This window comes from Archocentrus centrarchus, chromosome 22, assembly GCF_007364275.1.
Source record: "Archocentrus centrarchus isolate MPI-CPG fArcCen1 chromosome 22, fArcCen1, whole genome shotgun sequence".
NCBI lineage: Eukaryota > Metazoa > Chordata > Actinopteri > Cichliformes > Cichlidae > Archocentrus > Archocentrus centrarchus.
This window is the reverse complement of record NC_044367.1, coordinates 19,917,570-19,933,713: the sequence shown is the minus strand read 5'-3', so window position 1 is coordinate 19,933,713 and position 16,144 is coordinate 19,917,570. Positions and strand designations below refer to the sequence as shown.

Below are 16,144 nucleotides of genomic sequence, written 5' to 3'. Positions count from 1 at the left end.
ACATGATGAGTCTGGTTGGATCTTAGGCCTGCAAGTGACTAAGGTTTTTGTGGGGTCATGCTGTTGTTTTATCTGCTGCTGGATAAGATATGTCAATGATGGGCAAAGTACAGTGATAATTTTCTACAGATAACTGTTAGTGCCACAATTTAAAATACTCTGTTACAAGGAGAATTTCTGCCGACTGATCTAATTTTCAAACATCATTAAAGTGTTAATACTGTTGCCAGTATCTATTGTATCTATAAATGTAAGTCCAGTCTGATAATTTCCAATCAAGTGGTCAGACAAAGGCCCCCCCAAGACAACCTAAGCCAAAAGAGTTGGATAAAAGAACAAGCAATGACAAATGTCCACTAAATTCAGAAGGATAAACACTGCAAAGTCTTTTCCTCAAACTGGGATGTAAAAATATAAAACAGCATAAAATGGAAATCTTCAAGTGAAAAAATGTTTAATATATCGGCTAGTATAGACAGCAATCAGACACAGGATTTAATTTCAGTGTGGTTTATTTGCACTCACATCATGTGATAGAGAGCTGCAAAGAAAAGAAAAAAAGAGAGAGAGAGAGAGAGATAAAAGGATTCAATGTGACGACACATTGTTCAGCACCAGTGTACGTTAGGGAGGGAAAAGACACAGCAAGATGCACTGGCGCAAAAAAGTGAAATCTGTCCAAGAAACAATAATGGAGGACTCTTACTGTAGCACGACTGAGGATCTTGTAAACATAGATGCACCTAAAATGAGCTAAATCCTGTACACATGACCAAAATACAAAAAACCAAACAAAAACAAAACAATGCAAAAACAAATCAGTTATCAAGACAAACATTCACAAGCAAAATGTAGTAACTAAATAATGAACAGTAAAACTACAGTAGACGAGAACTTGAAAAAGTATCAGTGATTTTCTGGAGTTGCTATGCAAACATACAAACTTTCAGTGTCATAAGAAGGCATCTGATCCTCTGAAGACACACTTCAACTTTGTGAATGCTAAAATAATTATTAGACTGCCTGTTATAAAAACAAGAAAACACAAATATTTAAGAAATCTGTCAAAACCTTGTTTAAAATTCAAATTTATAGTGTTATTTATTAGGCAAATAACAAACCAAATTCACATTTTTACACCCAAAATTTGAGCCCGCACAAATTTTGAGTTCTAAATTATTCAAGCATAACATTCAACCAGTAAAACAATTTTTTCTGTTCCAGAAGGCAAGTAAAATAACTGTAATTTGTCACCTTAATCAAAATTTAATCGTGTGCTTTTGTATGCTTTCAGTTTTTTTGTATAAATACTGGTGGATTAACCATTACGGAAACAAAAAAATCATTTTGATAATTAGCAATACAGTTAATTTAGGGCAGCTGTGGCATAAAACTTACACATAGTAGCATCAAAGGTGGTCTAATATATTTGTTAAGCATTGCATATGCTTCACAGTGGTATGCTACATTAAAAGTCTCAGTCAGATGACCATTAACACCCTGTCATTTCAGACCACAATGAACCAAAGTTGTCAAAAGTGCCTACTCTTAAAAAAAAAAATAAAAAAAAAATTACAGCGATCACCATGTCATGATCTGCACCAGCGGTATTGAATGATGTGTTTCAGGGTATCAGTGTTCTCAGGTGAGAAAAAGGCAATTTGGGTGAGACTTTTTGCTCTCTGTGGATATAAATATGATCACAAAAGATGCTACGTAACATGTTCAACATCAGTGCTTGTTAATGTAGTTCTAGCTATGATAACATGCACAGTACTCACAGCATAGCTTCATTCACATTTGGTGGAGGTGGAACAGAAGTCTATTCTGCTATAAGGCTGTTAACTTGATGAACCACTGAACAAAGACTTCATTCTTACTTGTGAAATTATTCCAACATAGTAGCATCAAAGAAAAATAACAAATAATACAATATATATATTAAAAAAAAAATAAAATAAGAACAGTAAGCTTGAACTATGATATTTTTCATCATTTGATCAGTGGCAACTCTTCCACAACTGACATATTTATGTTGTGTCGACATCCTCGTAATAATTTGTCACACTTCATTCATCATGGCTCGCGGTAAAAAGACATTTTGTGACATCTGTGACATTAAATCATGTAAAAAGGCATCTAAATAGTACATGATACAAGTGCAAAATCGTATTATACAGTGAGGTAACACAATCGCATCATAAAAACCTTGACTCACCTTCATATTTCTAAACCTGTTAATAAGACTCAACATTTTTCCCCTACCAGGATCCAATAACCAAAGTAACTCAACGGCAACTCATTTTTTTTTATCTGCTGCTTATATTTGGTTAACGTTTCACTGGAATTTGGTAGCAATAACCGCTTAGCAAACACTTCCCCTGGCCATATTGCAGTATTATTACAGCCATGTCATACAATTTTACAATTCTAAATAACAGCACTGAGTTCAAAATGAAAACATGACTTCATTACTCCACACATGTTCTAAGATTCCAGAAAGTAAAAACAGGTCTTCTTGCTTGGCCATACATTTTCCTCCGATCTTGTTCTTCTGCTTTATGTAGCGGCCATCTGATTGGTTACCAGATCCCGCTGGATCTCCCACCAGGAGGAGCAAGGATCCTGGCCGAGGATCTCTTTGGAATGTTGTCATCAATTTGAGCACCTGGAGAAACAGTGGACAGAATCACTGTGAACAGTGAGAAACAAAGAACTGCTATTTCCTTGAAGAACCTACATGCAGCTCAGTCATACTTTGTAGTAATATAGCAAAGGCGTCTCTAAACAGCTTATGTTAAGTTCCAGGGAGATTTAGGAAATGGAGCATAGTTAAAAGGATTTCTTTGCATTCCATTTAATAAAATCATTTGGTTTTAATTAAATTATTGGTAAGTAATTGGATGTAAGGTAAAATGCAATGATTCTTTCAGCATAAATGTTTATCATAACTACAGCCACACTATAACTATTGCCTTCCCAGGTAAAGCGACTCCCCAAGCAAAAAGTTACGTTACAGATTAGAGGTGCCAACTCTGCCTCAGTTTATTCCCTGGTTTTCAGTCTGGCCAGAAACTTTTGCTGAAAGTTCTTCATACTACAAGTGTTTCTGGAGCTTTATGAAGCTTTAAGACTTTATGTTCTTCTGCATGCACCTTGGAAACAGGTGAGGTTGTGCCAGAAACCTCTACCCTGTTTCTAACCTAACTTCTGCTGCCTGTCACTCCTCATTTCCATGTCAGCAGTTAATCAGTAAGTGCTGCTCTGATTATGGATGCCTATGTGAAGAATATAACTGAATATTATGGTGTCTGGTTTCTGTATCTAAAGTTGCCAAAACATTTATTTGAAAAGTGGTACAAATGTACAGACCTATCACAAAAAAAGCTTAAAATAACATGCAAACAAATTGAATCCCAAACATGAGCCAACAGCACTGTTATTCCAAGTTACTTTGACTATAGCACCCTCATCAGGCCAGCCTTTATATAGTTTTTTAAGACCACCAGCAGCATCAACAGCAGCAGCAACACAAGTTACCAATATTCCTTTGTTTCCATTAACATGGAAATCCCTATTTTTATATACCTATAATGTATTAATTATAAAATGCACAACGTTGCTACAATGAATCAGCTGATCCTCACCAGACAGGCTGAAGCTGGACTCATGGAGGTCCCTCATGCCCCCATGACGGGTGCAGGGGCGTGTCGGAGTGTCCAGATCTGAAGAGCCGGTGTCCCTCTTTCCAGAATTTACCACAGCAACGACTTCACCTGTGTAGGGCTCCCGCTCCACAGCTTTCACTGCCTGGCACTGGCAAACACATACACCAACAAATATCCCTTAAAAACAATGCTTTGTAGAGAATGACAGTTGAAGTAGTACCTACTTTGGTTACTTAATCTTGTCGGACATGTCCCCTTTTCAGAATCTAAAAAAAAGGCCCCCATATTTCTCAACTCCACCCCATAATTTCTTAGACTCTAAGAACAACTGCTTTGAAATGGTAATCAAGGTTAATCAGTGAGGGGAACTGTGCTTTGTGTTGGCAGCTCCACAGCTCTGGAAGCACTTCCCTCTCACAAATGAGCATGAGACTGATGTCCTGCACAGAGAGTTTATAGCTATTGCTAATTTCCAACCTTTGTCCCTATAGTTGGGCTTTAACCTCGACAATGCATCATTTCATAAAACCATAATAAACTATAAATACAAAACTACAATAAATGCATGTAACAGACAGAAAATACAGAAATATAGCATAAGAAAGATTCATGCATTAAAATGATTTCGAAATAATTAATTAAAATGACTGCAGCTCTGATTTACTTTTAACCAACCAACCAACCAACCTTTGACCTTTACTGTGGCCTTTACCTTTTTAGTACTGCTATCTCAAAAGATTTTTATGAAGTATATGCAGTGTAATCAGCACAGTACACTGTAAAAAAAACCTGTAATTTAACAGAATTTATTCTATAAACTTTACAGAATTTTATTTTGAAATATGTGAAATATCAATAAAATTACAAAAATAGACTGTGAATTAACATGTAAAATAATGTGAAAAAAATGACCTGTGAATAAACGTGATTTTTTTAAAAAATTTTTTTACAGGAAATCAATTATTTTTCCTGATAAAAGGACTTTAAAAATGCAGTCACAAGTGTAACATAATTTGTCATGTTTAGTTTAAAGATAAAACTGCTAAATTCTAGTTTATTGATGTAAATGCATATCCACAATATGATGCATTGAGTGCATAATGAGACAAAAAATGTCTGTAATTTCACATAAATTTGTTCATTAAATAACAGATATGCTGTGTCATCATGGAAGTTTTCACCAGAAAAATCGAGGGGAAAAATTTTCATTTTTATTATTCCATCCATCCATCCATCCATCCATTTTCTTCCATTTAACCACTATCTGGGTGCAGGAGCAGCAGCCTAAACAGAGAAGCCCAGACCACTCTTTCTTCAGCTACCTCCTCAAACTTATCTGGGGGAACCCCAGGCCAGCCGAAAGATATAATCTCTCCAGCGTGTCCTGGGTCTGCCCCAGGGCCTCCTTCCGGTAGCACCTCACCCAGGAGGCATCCTAGTCAGATGCCCGAACCACCTCAACTGGCTCTTTTTGATGTGGAGGAGTAAGCCCCCCTCCACATCGAGGTCTGGGCTTCTCTGCTTAGGCTGCTGCCCCTGCAACCCAGCCCCGGATAAGCAGAAGAAAATGGAGGGATGGAGTATATAACATCTGCAAGTACTAGTAAGCTGTCAAAACAGTTTACAGCCTGATCATGTCTGATCTCCTCTGAGCTTGCAAGCTAAGTGCGGTCGGGCCTGGATAGTATTGAATGGGAGACCAACAGGGCACAACAGGTGCCGTTTGGCCTGACTGTATCTCAGGGGGTGGAGCACATCACCTACTGGTCAGAAAGTTGGTAGTTCGAGCCCTGCCCGCAACAGTGGGCCAGATTAATTTTTTTTTTTACTTTATTTTATAGGGAAAAGAAAATTTCCTCTTTTTTTTAAGGAATTTTTCTACTTCCCCAGCTGCCAGAATGTTTGAATGTTCATTTGACAAGATTTTTTTTAACAGTGTAGGGAAAGCAGCACCAGTGTTAGAGAAGAATATGCAAAACAACTTTGCTGTATCATCCTATCATAAAATCAGAGTTTCTGAACCCTTAACCAAATGCTAAGCATGTCTATGTTTACTTAAAGTGTATTTCAGGTCAGTCTGATACCTTTTCTCTCTGAACCATCTTCTTGTAGAGGTAATCTGGGAAAGTCCTCAGTGGGCAAAACTTTCCAGAGCCCTCAGCACATGTGAACATGCCATTTTCATAGACCAGACGTCCACGGCTGATGGTGACCAGGGGTACACCATGACACCGCAGACCTTCATACAGGTTTATATCCCCTCCCTGGACCTGGCTCTCCACAGAAATGATCCTGTAGAGAGATGAAAAAACAGAAGTGACCCAGTTTAGCTAGGCAAAAGCTGGATCAGCCTTACAGCTTCGAGATAAAAGCTGCACTGAGACGAGCTGGTCGATAAATGGATGGATTGAGTTTCATACTTGGATCCCTCTGGGTCCCAGACTACCACATCAGCATCTGCTCCTGGGATGATCCTGCCTTTCCTTGGGTAGAGGTTGTAGATCTTAGCTGCATTTGAGCTTGTGACTGCTACAAAGCGATTCTCATCCATTTTACCTCCAATCTGTGAATTAGAACAAGTACACAAATTTAAATGCATTTCTAATAGTATGGATAAACACAAAATGCTACTAAATCATCTGACCTATCAAAAGAAGGCCAAGATGTTTTTGTGTCTCTTCTGCCTGTACATGTTTCTTAAAAGTTCACATTCATAACCATCAAAACAGATGTCTCATTTGTGGAAGTTCTCTGGTAGCCAGACAAGAACAAAAGAGCCATACATACCACCCCTTTTTCCCAGATGACACTCATACGGTCTTGAATGCCAGGAAGTCCATGAGGGATCTTTGTGAAATCATCCTTGCCCATGGCTTTCTGCTTGATGGTGAACGGACGATGGTCAGATCCCAAAACATTCAGAGTGTCGCTGAAGTAGGACAAAGGAAGTCATATTTAGTCACATTCATTACTTAATCAGTGGAAGAAACCAGAAACACTCATTTTAAATTGAACTTAATGACAGATTTTACAGTCTTTTTTTTTCTCTCACTTTCCCAGCAGGCTCATTAGGAAATTTGGAGTATTGGGGTCCAGGCGGAGAGGAGGCACAGTCACATGGGCAGCTGCATGACACCAGTCATGATGATAGTACTGCATCCCATTCAGGACAGCATTGGCTGTGGTAGTTTCTCCATGGACCACCTTGCCTGTGGTCAGACAGTTCAATAAAGACACATATTAGCTCAAATAATAGTGTAAGTAAGACAAACAAACAGTGATTTTGAGTTTACTTTGGGACACTATGCTGACGATTAAAGCAGACACTTAAGTAACATTTAAGTATTTTTATTTTGTAAGTGTAGATCAAATCTCATCAAATGAATACATTATTACTTGCTCAAACGATAGCAACACTGAATGTAAAAGATAAAAAGCCTCACCTTGCATCTTGGCTGTAGCCACTACATCTCCAGCAGACATACTGGAGACATTCACGAGATAGATTGGGCAGTGGGCCTAACAGAAAACACAGGTTATACAGTTATGTCCATAGGTTTTTGTACAGATGCTTTAATACAAGAGGTTTAACAAAAGTATTGCATTAGCTGTTTAGGAATTACAACCATTTTTATACACGATTCCCAATTTTCAGAATCTCAAAAGTAATGGGACAAACAAACTTTCTCCCTCAAACTGGTCCTTTCCTTCTACATACTTTCCCGTTCTTGCGTGTAAACACTGGTTTGCAACTTGTTGTAAACCCTCGTGATTGTAGACTTTGGCAATGATACACCTACCTCCTCGAGTGTTCTTGACTTGGCCAGATATTGCAAAGGAATTTTTCTTAACCAAGAAAAGAACTGTGCAATCATCCACTTTAGTTGTCTTCTACAAGAATGTACCAGATTCTTGATTTGGCCACTCCTAAAGTTTTTGCTATCTCACTGATAGTTTTATTTTTTTCAGCCTAATGATGGCCTCCTTCACAGACATTAAGATCTCTTTGGACATCATATTAAGAGATCCAGTGAAAAGCTAATGAATGCAAGATTAGTACTTGAACTCAATTCTACATCTTTTTGTTCTGCTTAATCTACTTGGCCATGAAACTGCTTATCAGTCAACTGTACAATTACACTTGAGCCTCTGACAATGGGGAAGCTGTGTATGAAAATGGCTGTAATTCCTAAACAGTTAATACAATACTTTCACTAAACCCCTTGAATTAAAGCTGAAAGTCTGGACTTCAATCATATCTTGAAAGTTGGATATAAAATCTGTAAGAATTTAAAGACAGCCATAGTAGTTCTATGAGGATGTAACAGATTATCTTTGGAGTTAAACGGTAATATCAGCATTGCTAACAATGGTGATTAAAATGTCTTAAGTTTAACATTCCTGGAGTTTATAATGACCTTATCTTTATTTCTATATTGTATATTTTTCTGACCTCCTACTCACCCTGTTGGCGATGGTAATTGCCCTGTGGGTTGCCTCTGCTTCCAACTGAAAGGAAATTACAGTAAATCAAAGTAATGCAGTAATTCAGTCATAGAAAAAAGTATTTTATACTCTTGACAAGAGTTTGAATATCATGAAGAGTATTGTTAGTTATAATTTGAATGAATTTTTGTACCTCTTCAGGCCTGCTGATTTCAATCCCTTCTGGGCCAGTGATGCCCAGATCCAATGCTTCCTTGGCGCCCTGAGAAAAAAAAAAAAAGCAAATGTTGATCAAAAACAAAATAAAGGAAAATGCAATTAAATAAACTTTTATGATAATTTCATTTGTGTGTACGCATTATAATTCCCAGAAATTTGAATAAATATCCCTTACCTCTGCCACAAGCTCGCCGTTCTCAGCATGGACCCTCGCTATGGCTCCGATGTCCTTACAGTGCTGCAGGACCTGGAATAGTTCACTATCCCGTAGCATGAACATGTCCTTATAAGCCATGAACATCTGAAAGGAGTTCACTCCTTTGTCTCTCACCAGCTTCTCCATCTCAGCTCGAACCTGCACAAGAGGAAGGATGACATGAGCTCAAACATGGCAAACATGTAGTTAAATCTTTTTGTTTAATGCCATTATTTGTTTTCCATCATTTATTCCTGTGAGTAAGTGGAATCGTAGTTGATTTCTTATCTTTCCAAGAGTTATAAATCCCCGTCTCTCATAATGGTCAAAAATGTAAAATTCATATCTCAGGGAATTTTTCATTCTTATTTTTTCTCATTTAGTTTTTTTTAAAGGATACTATTATGGTACATAAACTGGATAAAATATATCCAGAGGATATATGCTATTATCTGTTAATGTGGATCTCATTGTTTAAATAAAAATCTAAAATTGCATTTTACAGTTTTTAAAAGTCAATAAAATAAATTTCTTGTCTTTCTGATCAAGTAATTTATGATGGCGTATGATTATGTTATTATTACGTTATTATTATGTTGTGAGCTGTAAAACCTTAGACTAGAGAGTTTTTTCCTTTAAAAGAAGTGATCGCGCGGGGGGGGGGGGGGGGGGGGGGGGGGGGGGGCATTAAAATGACAAAGAGCGATTGCGTTGAAGTACCTTGGGTCCCCACCAAGTAACTCCCACATGCAGAGCGTAGTCACAGCAGGACTTGGAGTCGGCTGAGCTGCGGCACTTCTCGTAGGCTTCCAGCAAAGACTCGTTCTTCTCAGGCAGAACATGTCCGATCACCATGGTTGTGCCACCAGCCAAAGCAGCCTGGAAGAAAACCAAAGAGTAGCTCTCAAGTTACTTATAAAGTCTGCTGTAATGCTGTAGAATAATTTGCAAAAATGACGTGGTGTATTCACTGCTCTGCCATTCTTTCATTTATGATTTTTCAGTGTAAAAACTGTGTGTGTTTAGTATCCTCAGCTGCAGTTTAAGACTTAAATAATCTGAGATTTAATGAAACGACCTTAACTGAAATGAACCTTAATGCAGAAGGCATTGATTTATGAAGCCCATAAATACTAAAAGAACTTTAATCTACTAATCAGCACAGCCCCAGGTCTTAGCATAAAAATAATAGCTTCAATTACCATTAACGCTTATGGTTATCTTCACATTACTGCTATGGGAACTATAAATACTTCAATAGTTAAAGCACAGGATCAAGTGCTCTGTACAGTGTAATCATGTGGTATTGAAACCTATAAACTATATAATTTCTTTTCAGAATCAGCATTTCCTACTTTTCAACTCCCTAAAAGCAGATTTAGATGTTTCAAACACAAGCTACAGAAAATCTCAATAATCCAAACAAGTGAAGACAGGGTGTGTTTTGTGTATAAGTGCATGCTTCACCGAGCATCTGTCAGCTGACCCCAGAGAGTCGAGTAGTGTGTACGGAGGACGGGTGTGAGGGGGGCGTGGGTCTGAGAACCATTGTCTCCTTGCACAATAGCGTGAGTGAAAAGGCTTTGCGGCAATCTTTGCAGCAGCCCCCCGGTATCCATGGAAACAGATACTGATCTGCATTTGTCTCTGGACTTATTCTGGAGTATGGCAGCGGTGGAGCAGGCAGGGAGGGGCCAGGAGGGAGACAGAGGAGAGGAATGAGCAGCGGAGACAGAGAACGGCGAAGAATTGTGTCTGTCACCAGCATCTACGGGCCCGTCCGCTTGCAGCATCCGTCACCTCTTAGCTCCCATTAACTGAAAGTGCTCCAGAGTGATGAGTCATCATTGTGCCCTGAACCAGAGTGGAGTATCCCAGTCGTATCAGCCTCCAAAATTTCCTGGCAGGCACCCAAGCCCAGAGCAAAGTGCCAAAACATCTCAGTGTGATTTTGGAGAAATAAACTCTGCAACCTTGTGAGATTTACATTTATATATACACTTCTTATTTCCTTAATAACCAGCTGTTTTTGATGTCAATAATGCCCATCACAAGCTGTGTCTGGTTGGCACTTACTGTTTTTCAGCTAAATGCTTCGTCACTATTTTATCTGCCATTTTTTTCAAAGGAATTTCTGTGCTCTGCTTATCTGCAAAGTAATGGATAGATCACTTCTGGCTCTCTTAAGGGAAGGAGGAGTGGACTTTAAATCTGTATCTAAGATGACATCTTCATCTGCTTCATTTAAATCACTTTTAATGTGCTGTTTTCATTCTGTTTTGCTTTATATCTATTATTCTTTTATATTATTTTCCACTTCTTTGTTCTTAACTTTGACAGCAAAAGTACCTCTGCCTAAAATAACCAACATACTTGATCCCCAAATATTAAGAAGCATCAAAACAGAATAATAAAGCCTCACTGACACTGTGGCTAAAATTAACATCAGTGGGAAGCCTTTAAAAAAGAAAATAATTCAGTGGCTTCTGAATCTTAACCTGTCCTGTTTTGATAAAGGTGCTAAAGCATTAAATTAGCTTTTTTGCTTCTTCACAATTGAACAGCATAAGTTGCTTTACTTACAAACGAGACCATTTTTCATTCCATTTTGAAAAGGCTCTTACCTTGGTGCCGCTATAGAAATCATCTGCCGTGGTGGCATTCATGAAGCTCTCCTCCAGGTGGACACTGGTGTCGATACCCCCAGGAAGCACCAGTTTCCCCGAGGCGTCAATCACTTTGGCCCCACCTGGGATCATCAGCTCCTTCCCCACCTGCTGGATGATGCCATTCTCGATGTAGACATCGGCCTCCTGGGTGCAGTCGTCGTTCACCACTTTGCCGCCCTTTATCAGGATCCGCACATTCGCTGAGCTGGAAGACATGGCTATTGATCTGCGAGAAAGAGAGAAAATACAACTGAATGCTTTTTGCTTACTGTCGAGATTAAAGGGTGGCGATCTGATTCAAAGCGACCATCACAACAAATGAAAAGTTACAACCAACAGAGGAAATAAACCAGAGAACAAACAATCTGCAGCATTTCTAGGGAAAAACGTGTTACAACACCTCATTTTTACAGTAGAATAAGACTAAGGAGGAGAGAGAAGGGTCAGCGATGCTGCTCTGTGACCAGTCCGTCACACTGTGACTAACATCGGCTACAAGGCTGAGTAGGCTGTGTCAGTCACCGCCTGAGACCTGACAGCTCAGTGCACAGTGACATCATGGTAACTAGAAAAAAAGCTGAGTCCAGTTGGAGGTCACAACAGGGCAAGCAAGGGTCAATGAGACTATTATTTTGAAAGGACTGAAGAAGCATAATACTGCGTACAGTGGTGTTTACTCAATATGTGGCTATACTGTAAGAATCTTATTGGATAGAAAAATAGGATTAGAATAAATTGAGGTTGGTTTCAAGTGATTCTACTCCACTTCCTAAACTGATGGTCAGTATGTGCATATCAGAAGTGCACAGTTTTGCTCTTACATCATCTAAAGTCATTTTAAGATTTGAAATAGTCAGCTTTGGATTTAAACTGCTCACAGACATGCATGCTGTGATAAACATACACAAAGGTTCTTGAAAAAGTTGTTTTTAAGCAACTTCAAGCATTTTTAAGTGAACATGGAATGTGGGAAAAGTTTCAGTCAGGTTTTAGAATGCGTCACAGCACAGAGACGGCTCTTTTAAGAGTTTTTAACGATCTGCTTTTAACTGTGGACTCTGGTAGTCCTGCAGTTTTAGTACTTCTAGACCTGTCAGCTGCCTTTGACACTGTGGACCACGAGATCCTTCTATCCCGCCTAGAACATGAAATTGGCATTAAAGGCACGGTTCTGACTTGGTTCAGATCTTATCTTACTGATAGAAGTTTCTCTGTCCATCTAGGAAACTGTTTTTCTACCACAGCAAAGCTTTCTTGTGGAGTGCCTCAGGGGTCCATTCTGGGCCCAATTCTTTTCTCATTGTATATGTTGCCTCTAGGGTCGATTTTTAGGAAACATAATATTTGTTTCCACTGTTTTGCTGACGACATCCAGGTGTATATGCCCATCAAACTGAACAGCAGAGATCCATGGGAACCCCTGCTGAACTGTCTAAGTGACATCAAGTCCTGGATGAGAAACAATTTCCTAAATCTTAATGAAAGCAAAACCAAGGTCATATGCTTTGGTAAATTTGACCCCTCAAGCTACTCCTCTGGCACTCCGAGTCATTTGGCTCCTCACTGTCGTGATGCTGTGAAAAATCTGGGTGTCATTTTAGATAGTAGTTTTAAAATGGAGAAGCAAGTAAGTGCTGTTACCAAAATCAGTTTTTACCAACTCAGAGTCATTGCCAAGGTAAAACCTTATCTCCCACAGCAGGACCTGGAAAAAGTTATTCATGCTTTTATTACTTCCCGCCTGGACTACTGTAATTCTCTGTACTTTGGCATAGATCAATCATCTGTGCGCCACCTGCAGGTAGTCCAGAATGCGGCAGCTCGTCTTTTAACCGGTTTTAAAAAAGCATGAACACATTACCCCAGTCCTGTCATCCCTTCACTGGCTCCCTGTCCGTTTTAGAATCGATTTTAAGATTTTATTGCTTACTTTTAAAGCCTTAAACGGACTGGCACCTTTGTATCTGTCTGAGCTGCTTCACTGTCACACCCCTGTAAGAGCTCTGAGGTCATCGAACCAGCTGCTCTTACAGAGGCCTAAAACTAGACTAAAACAGAGAGGTGATCGAGCTTTTGCAGCAGCAGCACCAAAGCTATGGAACGATCTACCTCTCCATATCCGCACAGCTCAGACGATACACACATTTAAATCTCTATTAAAAACACATTTCTTTTCCTTGGCATTTGGCTGCAGTGCTACCTCCTTTTAGATGATTGTTTTATGGTATTTTATGGTACTTGTTTTAAACGTTTAAATTTTTAATTTTCTTATGTTATTTATTGTTCTTAATGTTTTTATTTATTTATTTTTATTTTATTATTTTATTTATTTATTTATATATTTTTATTTTTATTTAGTATAGTCCTTGGGGTTACAGATCTTGTACAGCACTTTGGTCAACGTCGTTGTTTTAAATGTGCTTTATAAATAAACTTGACTTGACTTGACTTGACTTGACACATAATTAGGAAATTGTATATCAACCTGTCACGTTTTAATAGCTAAGTCCAGTTTTGAATGCTTAAACAGGGATATTTTTGGACCAAAAAGGGACATCCGCACTTTTATTCCTGGCAGTGTGATGAATTTCAAAAGCATTCAGACATTTCTCATGTAAAGGTTAATCAGTTTATAGTAAAATAACAAATCAATACACCATAGACACTCTACTCACTATTTTATGGACTTGTTTCAGATAGCAGATTTGTACGGTTTGTGTAAGGCTTTCAGAGCTTGTCAGTGTCAGATCCTCACTTTGTAAACCGGATAGTTTCGGATGCTAAGCCCTAAAGACTGCTCTACTCTTATCTACTCTGTCCTAAGCATTTTTTGAACTAAGTAAAAGAAACACACACACACACACACACACACACACGCACACACACACACACACACACGCACACACACACACACGAAATATTTTCTTGAAATCAGTTCTTGGGTAGTACAGATGTAATTACTGTCAGTGGTTAACTACTCATCAGTAACAAAGAAACGTGTAGTTCCTCTCAGAACTACACCCTCCATCCCCTCCACAGCACTGTATTAATGTTGTGATGTGTGAGTGTGTTTCCATCCTTGCGTGCTTGCGTATATGTGTGCTTGCAGGATGCGTGCGTATGAGGGTGCGGCAACTTTACTGCAAGGCATGGGCTCCTCACACATCCAGATCTGATGGCTGATAATGTGCTGAATGTCCCATTATTAAATATACATCCACTGATACCTAAAGGCCGCATGTTAAACCACGCAGTTATTTATCTCCTAAAGCCTGGGGGGCAGCTACAGGCATAATAAAGTTATTATTCTATCACAGGGCCTATAGCTCAGTTACCAGTACGGAAGTTGTCGGAGGTTAGCTATTATTAAACATATGAGCTTGAGTTAGATGAAAGAGTTGCACCCTAAATAACTACAAATAAAATATCAAATAAGCGTAATTGCAGACTTATAAATCAAGGCTTCAGTTCATGGTATATTGCTCAAATGCCCTTAATATTATATTTTTCTTGTTCGTCCATAAAATAAACTAATAAATCCCTCCTAAAAAAGTGGTTTGAAATTAGCGCCAGTCATAATGCTTATTCCAGTAATTATGGCTATTTTGCTGATTAACTGTGAACACAGTGAAATGATGACATTTCCACTTGTGCCACTTGACACAAAGAAACCGGTCTCCATCCGGCATGATCGGCTGCACAGCGTTCATTACCGACCTAGAAACCGTCTTCCCAACAATCAGTCCGCCCTCCTCTCCTCCACAATAAACATGCTGTCTAAGTGGCCTCGCGCCTGGTGAAGAGATGCAATTGTACTTCTAGGCTGTGTATAGATTCTGGGGAGGATGGCAGAAACAGCAGGCAGGCAGGGACCAGACGTTTAGCCAAGAGGCATGGAAACAAAGTCTCCTTGCTCCAGGAGAGGATTTGCTCCCCAGGCACAGCCACGGCAGCCTAGCAGTCCTAATAATTCTGACAACGTGGACCACATACCTCCTCTATGGGCCTGTTGCTGCTGCTACTCCACTCGGCTCACTGGTTACTTTCTGACAGAAACAGAATACAACACAATCCGTGGATGGCACTTCCCAAGGAGATACACACACACACGCACACACACATACACCAGATGGATACCTTCCTGGCCGGTCCGGGACCAGCAGACGCAGCATCATCACCGTGAAGTCAGCAAGGAGATACAAGTAAGACTTCCGATGGTGGATTTCAAAATAAAAGCACACTAATTATTTCACATACCCAGAGCTGTCTTCACATCATTAATCAACTGCCACATAAAAAGAAACAAGAAATAACTCAATGAAATGGATGGATGATTTGAAGACCCCTGTTCACCAGATCTGCATGTCTCCCGCTAAATTCAGATGCTTTTTTTTTTTTTTGTCTTTTATTGTGTAGCCAAATTATCATCTTCTGGTGACAGTCTGTGTTTCTTTGGTTACCTTGACGTAGCTCGCAGCATCCAAGCCGTGCGACGGTGTGACGCTCCAATCAGCTGCGTTCAGTGAAGGCTTGGTCGCTCAAGCGCCCAATTAATTTGGACTTAGGGCGTGTTCACTCCGAGGAGGCTGTACCACTATCAGAGGAAGAGGGTGATTATGAAGACACCAGTACAGTGAGGCTGCCTAAAATACTATTATAATTTACAGTTACTGCTAATGTCACGGATTTAATGGCTTATGTGTCTTTATGAGCTTCAGTTTGAGGCATAAATAGCCGTTTTCACCTTGTGCGTTATCTTGCAACGACTTCAAATCAATCAACAGCTATAAATGAACTAAAGGGAAGAAAAAGAAGAATAAGAAACAATATTGCAAGCAATAATATGGCAGTAGCAGAAAGTGTAACTGCAGGCGACTCATCAGTTCTGATTGATGGCTGAATTGGAAGCTGGAGAATGGTGAGATGTTCAGGTTTGATGTGATCAA

At 39.3% G+C, this 16,144-nt stretch overlaps 1 protein-coding gene across 2 annotated transcripts; it reads right to left on the bottom strand.

The window, feature by feature from the left end:
- Nucleotides 1–510: 510 nt before the first annotated feature.
- dpysl5a (dihydropyrimidinase like 5a) lies at nucleotides 511–15,345 on the bottom strand. 2 transcript variants are annotated; one of them, XM_030719220.1, is made up of 13 exons: nucleotides 15,192–15,345; nucleotides 11,154–11,424; nucleotides 9,250–9,408; nucleotides 8,509–8,688; nucleotides 8,308–8,376; nucleotides 8,133–8,177; nucleotides 7,112–7,187; nucleotides 6,721–6,877; nucleotides 6,456–6,597; nucleotides 6,089–6,231; nucleotides 5,753–5,960; nucleotides 3,648–3,816; nucleotides 511–2,668 (listed from the first exon to the last, which is right to left on the bottom strand). In XM_030719220.1, the coding sequence occupies exons 2-13, from the start codon at nucleotides 11,412–11,414 to the stop codon at nucleotides 2,583–2,585; spliced, it is 1,695 nt and encodes a 564-aa protein (XP_030575080.1). In that variant the 5' UTR covers nucleotides 11,415–11,424; nucleotides 15,192–15,345; the 3' UTR covers nucleotides 511–2,582. The 2 variants fall into 2 exon arrangements, with proteins under 2 accessions (XP_030575080.1, XP_030575079.1); XM_030719219.1 differs by lacking the exon at nucleotides 15,192–15,345 and adding an exon at nucleotides 11,599–11,679.
- Nucleotides 15,346–16,144: the final 799 nt, after the last annotated feature.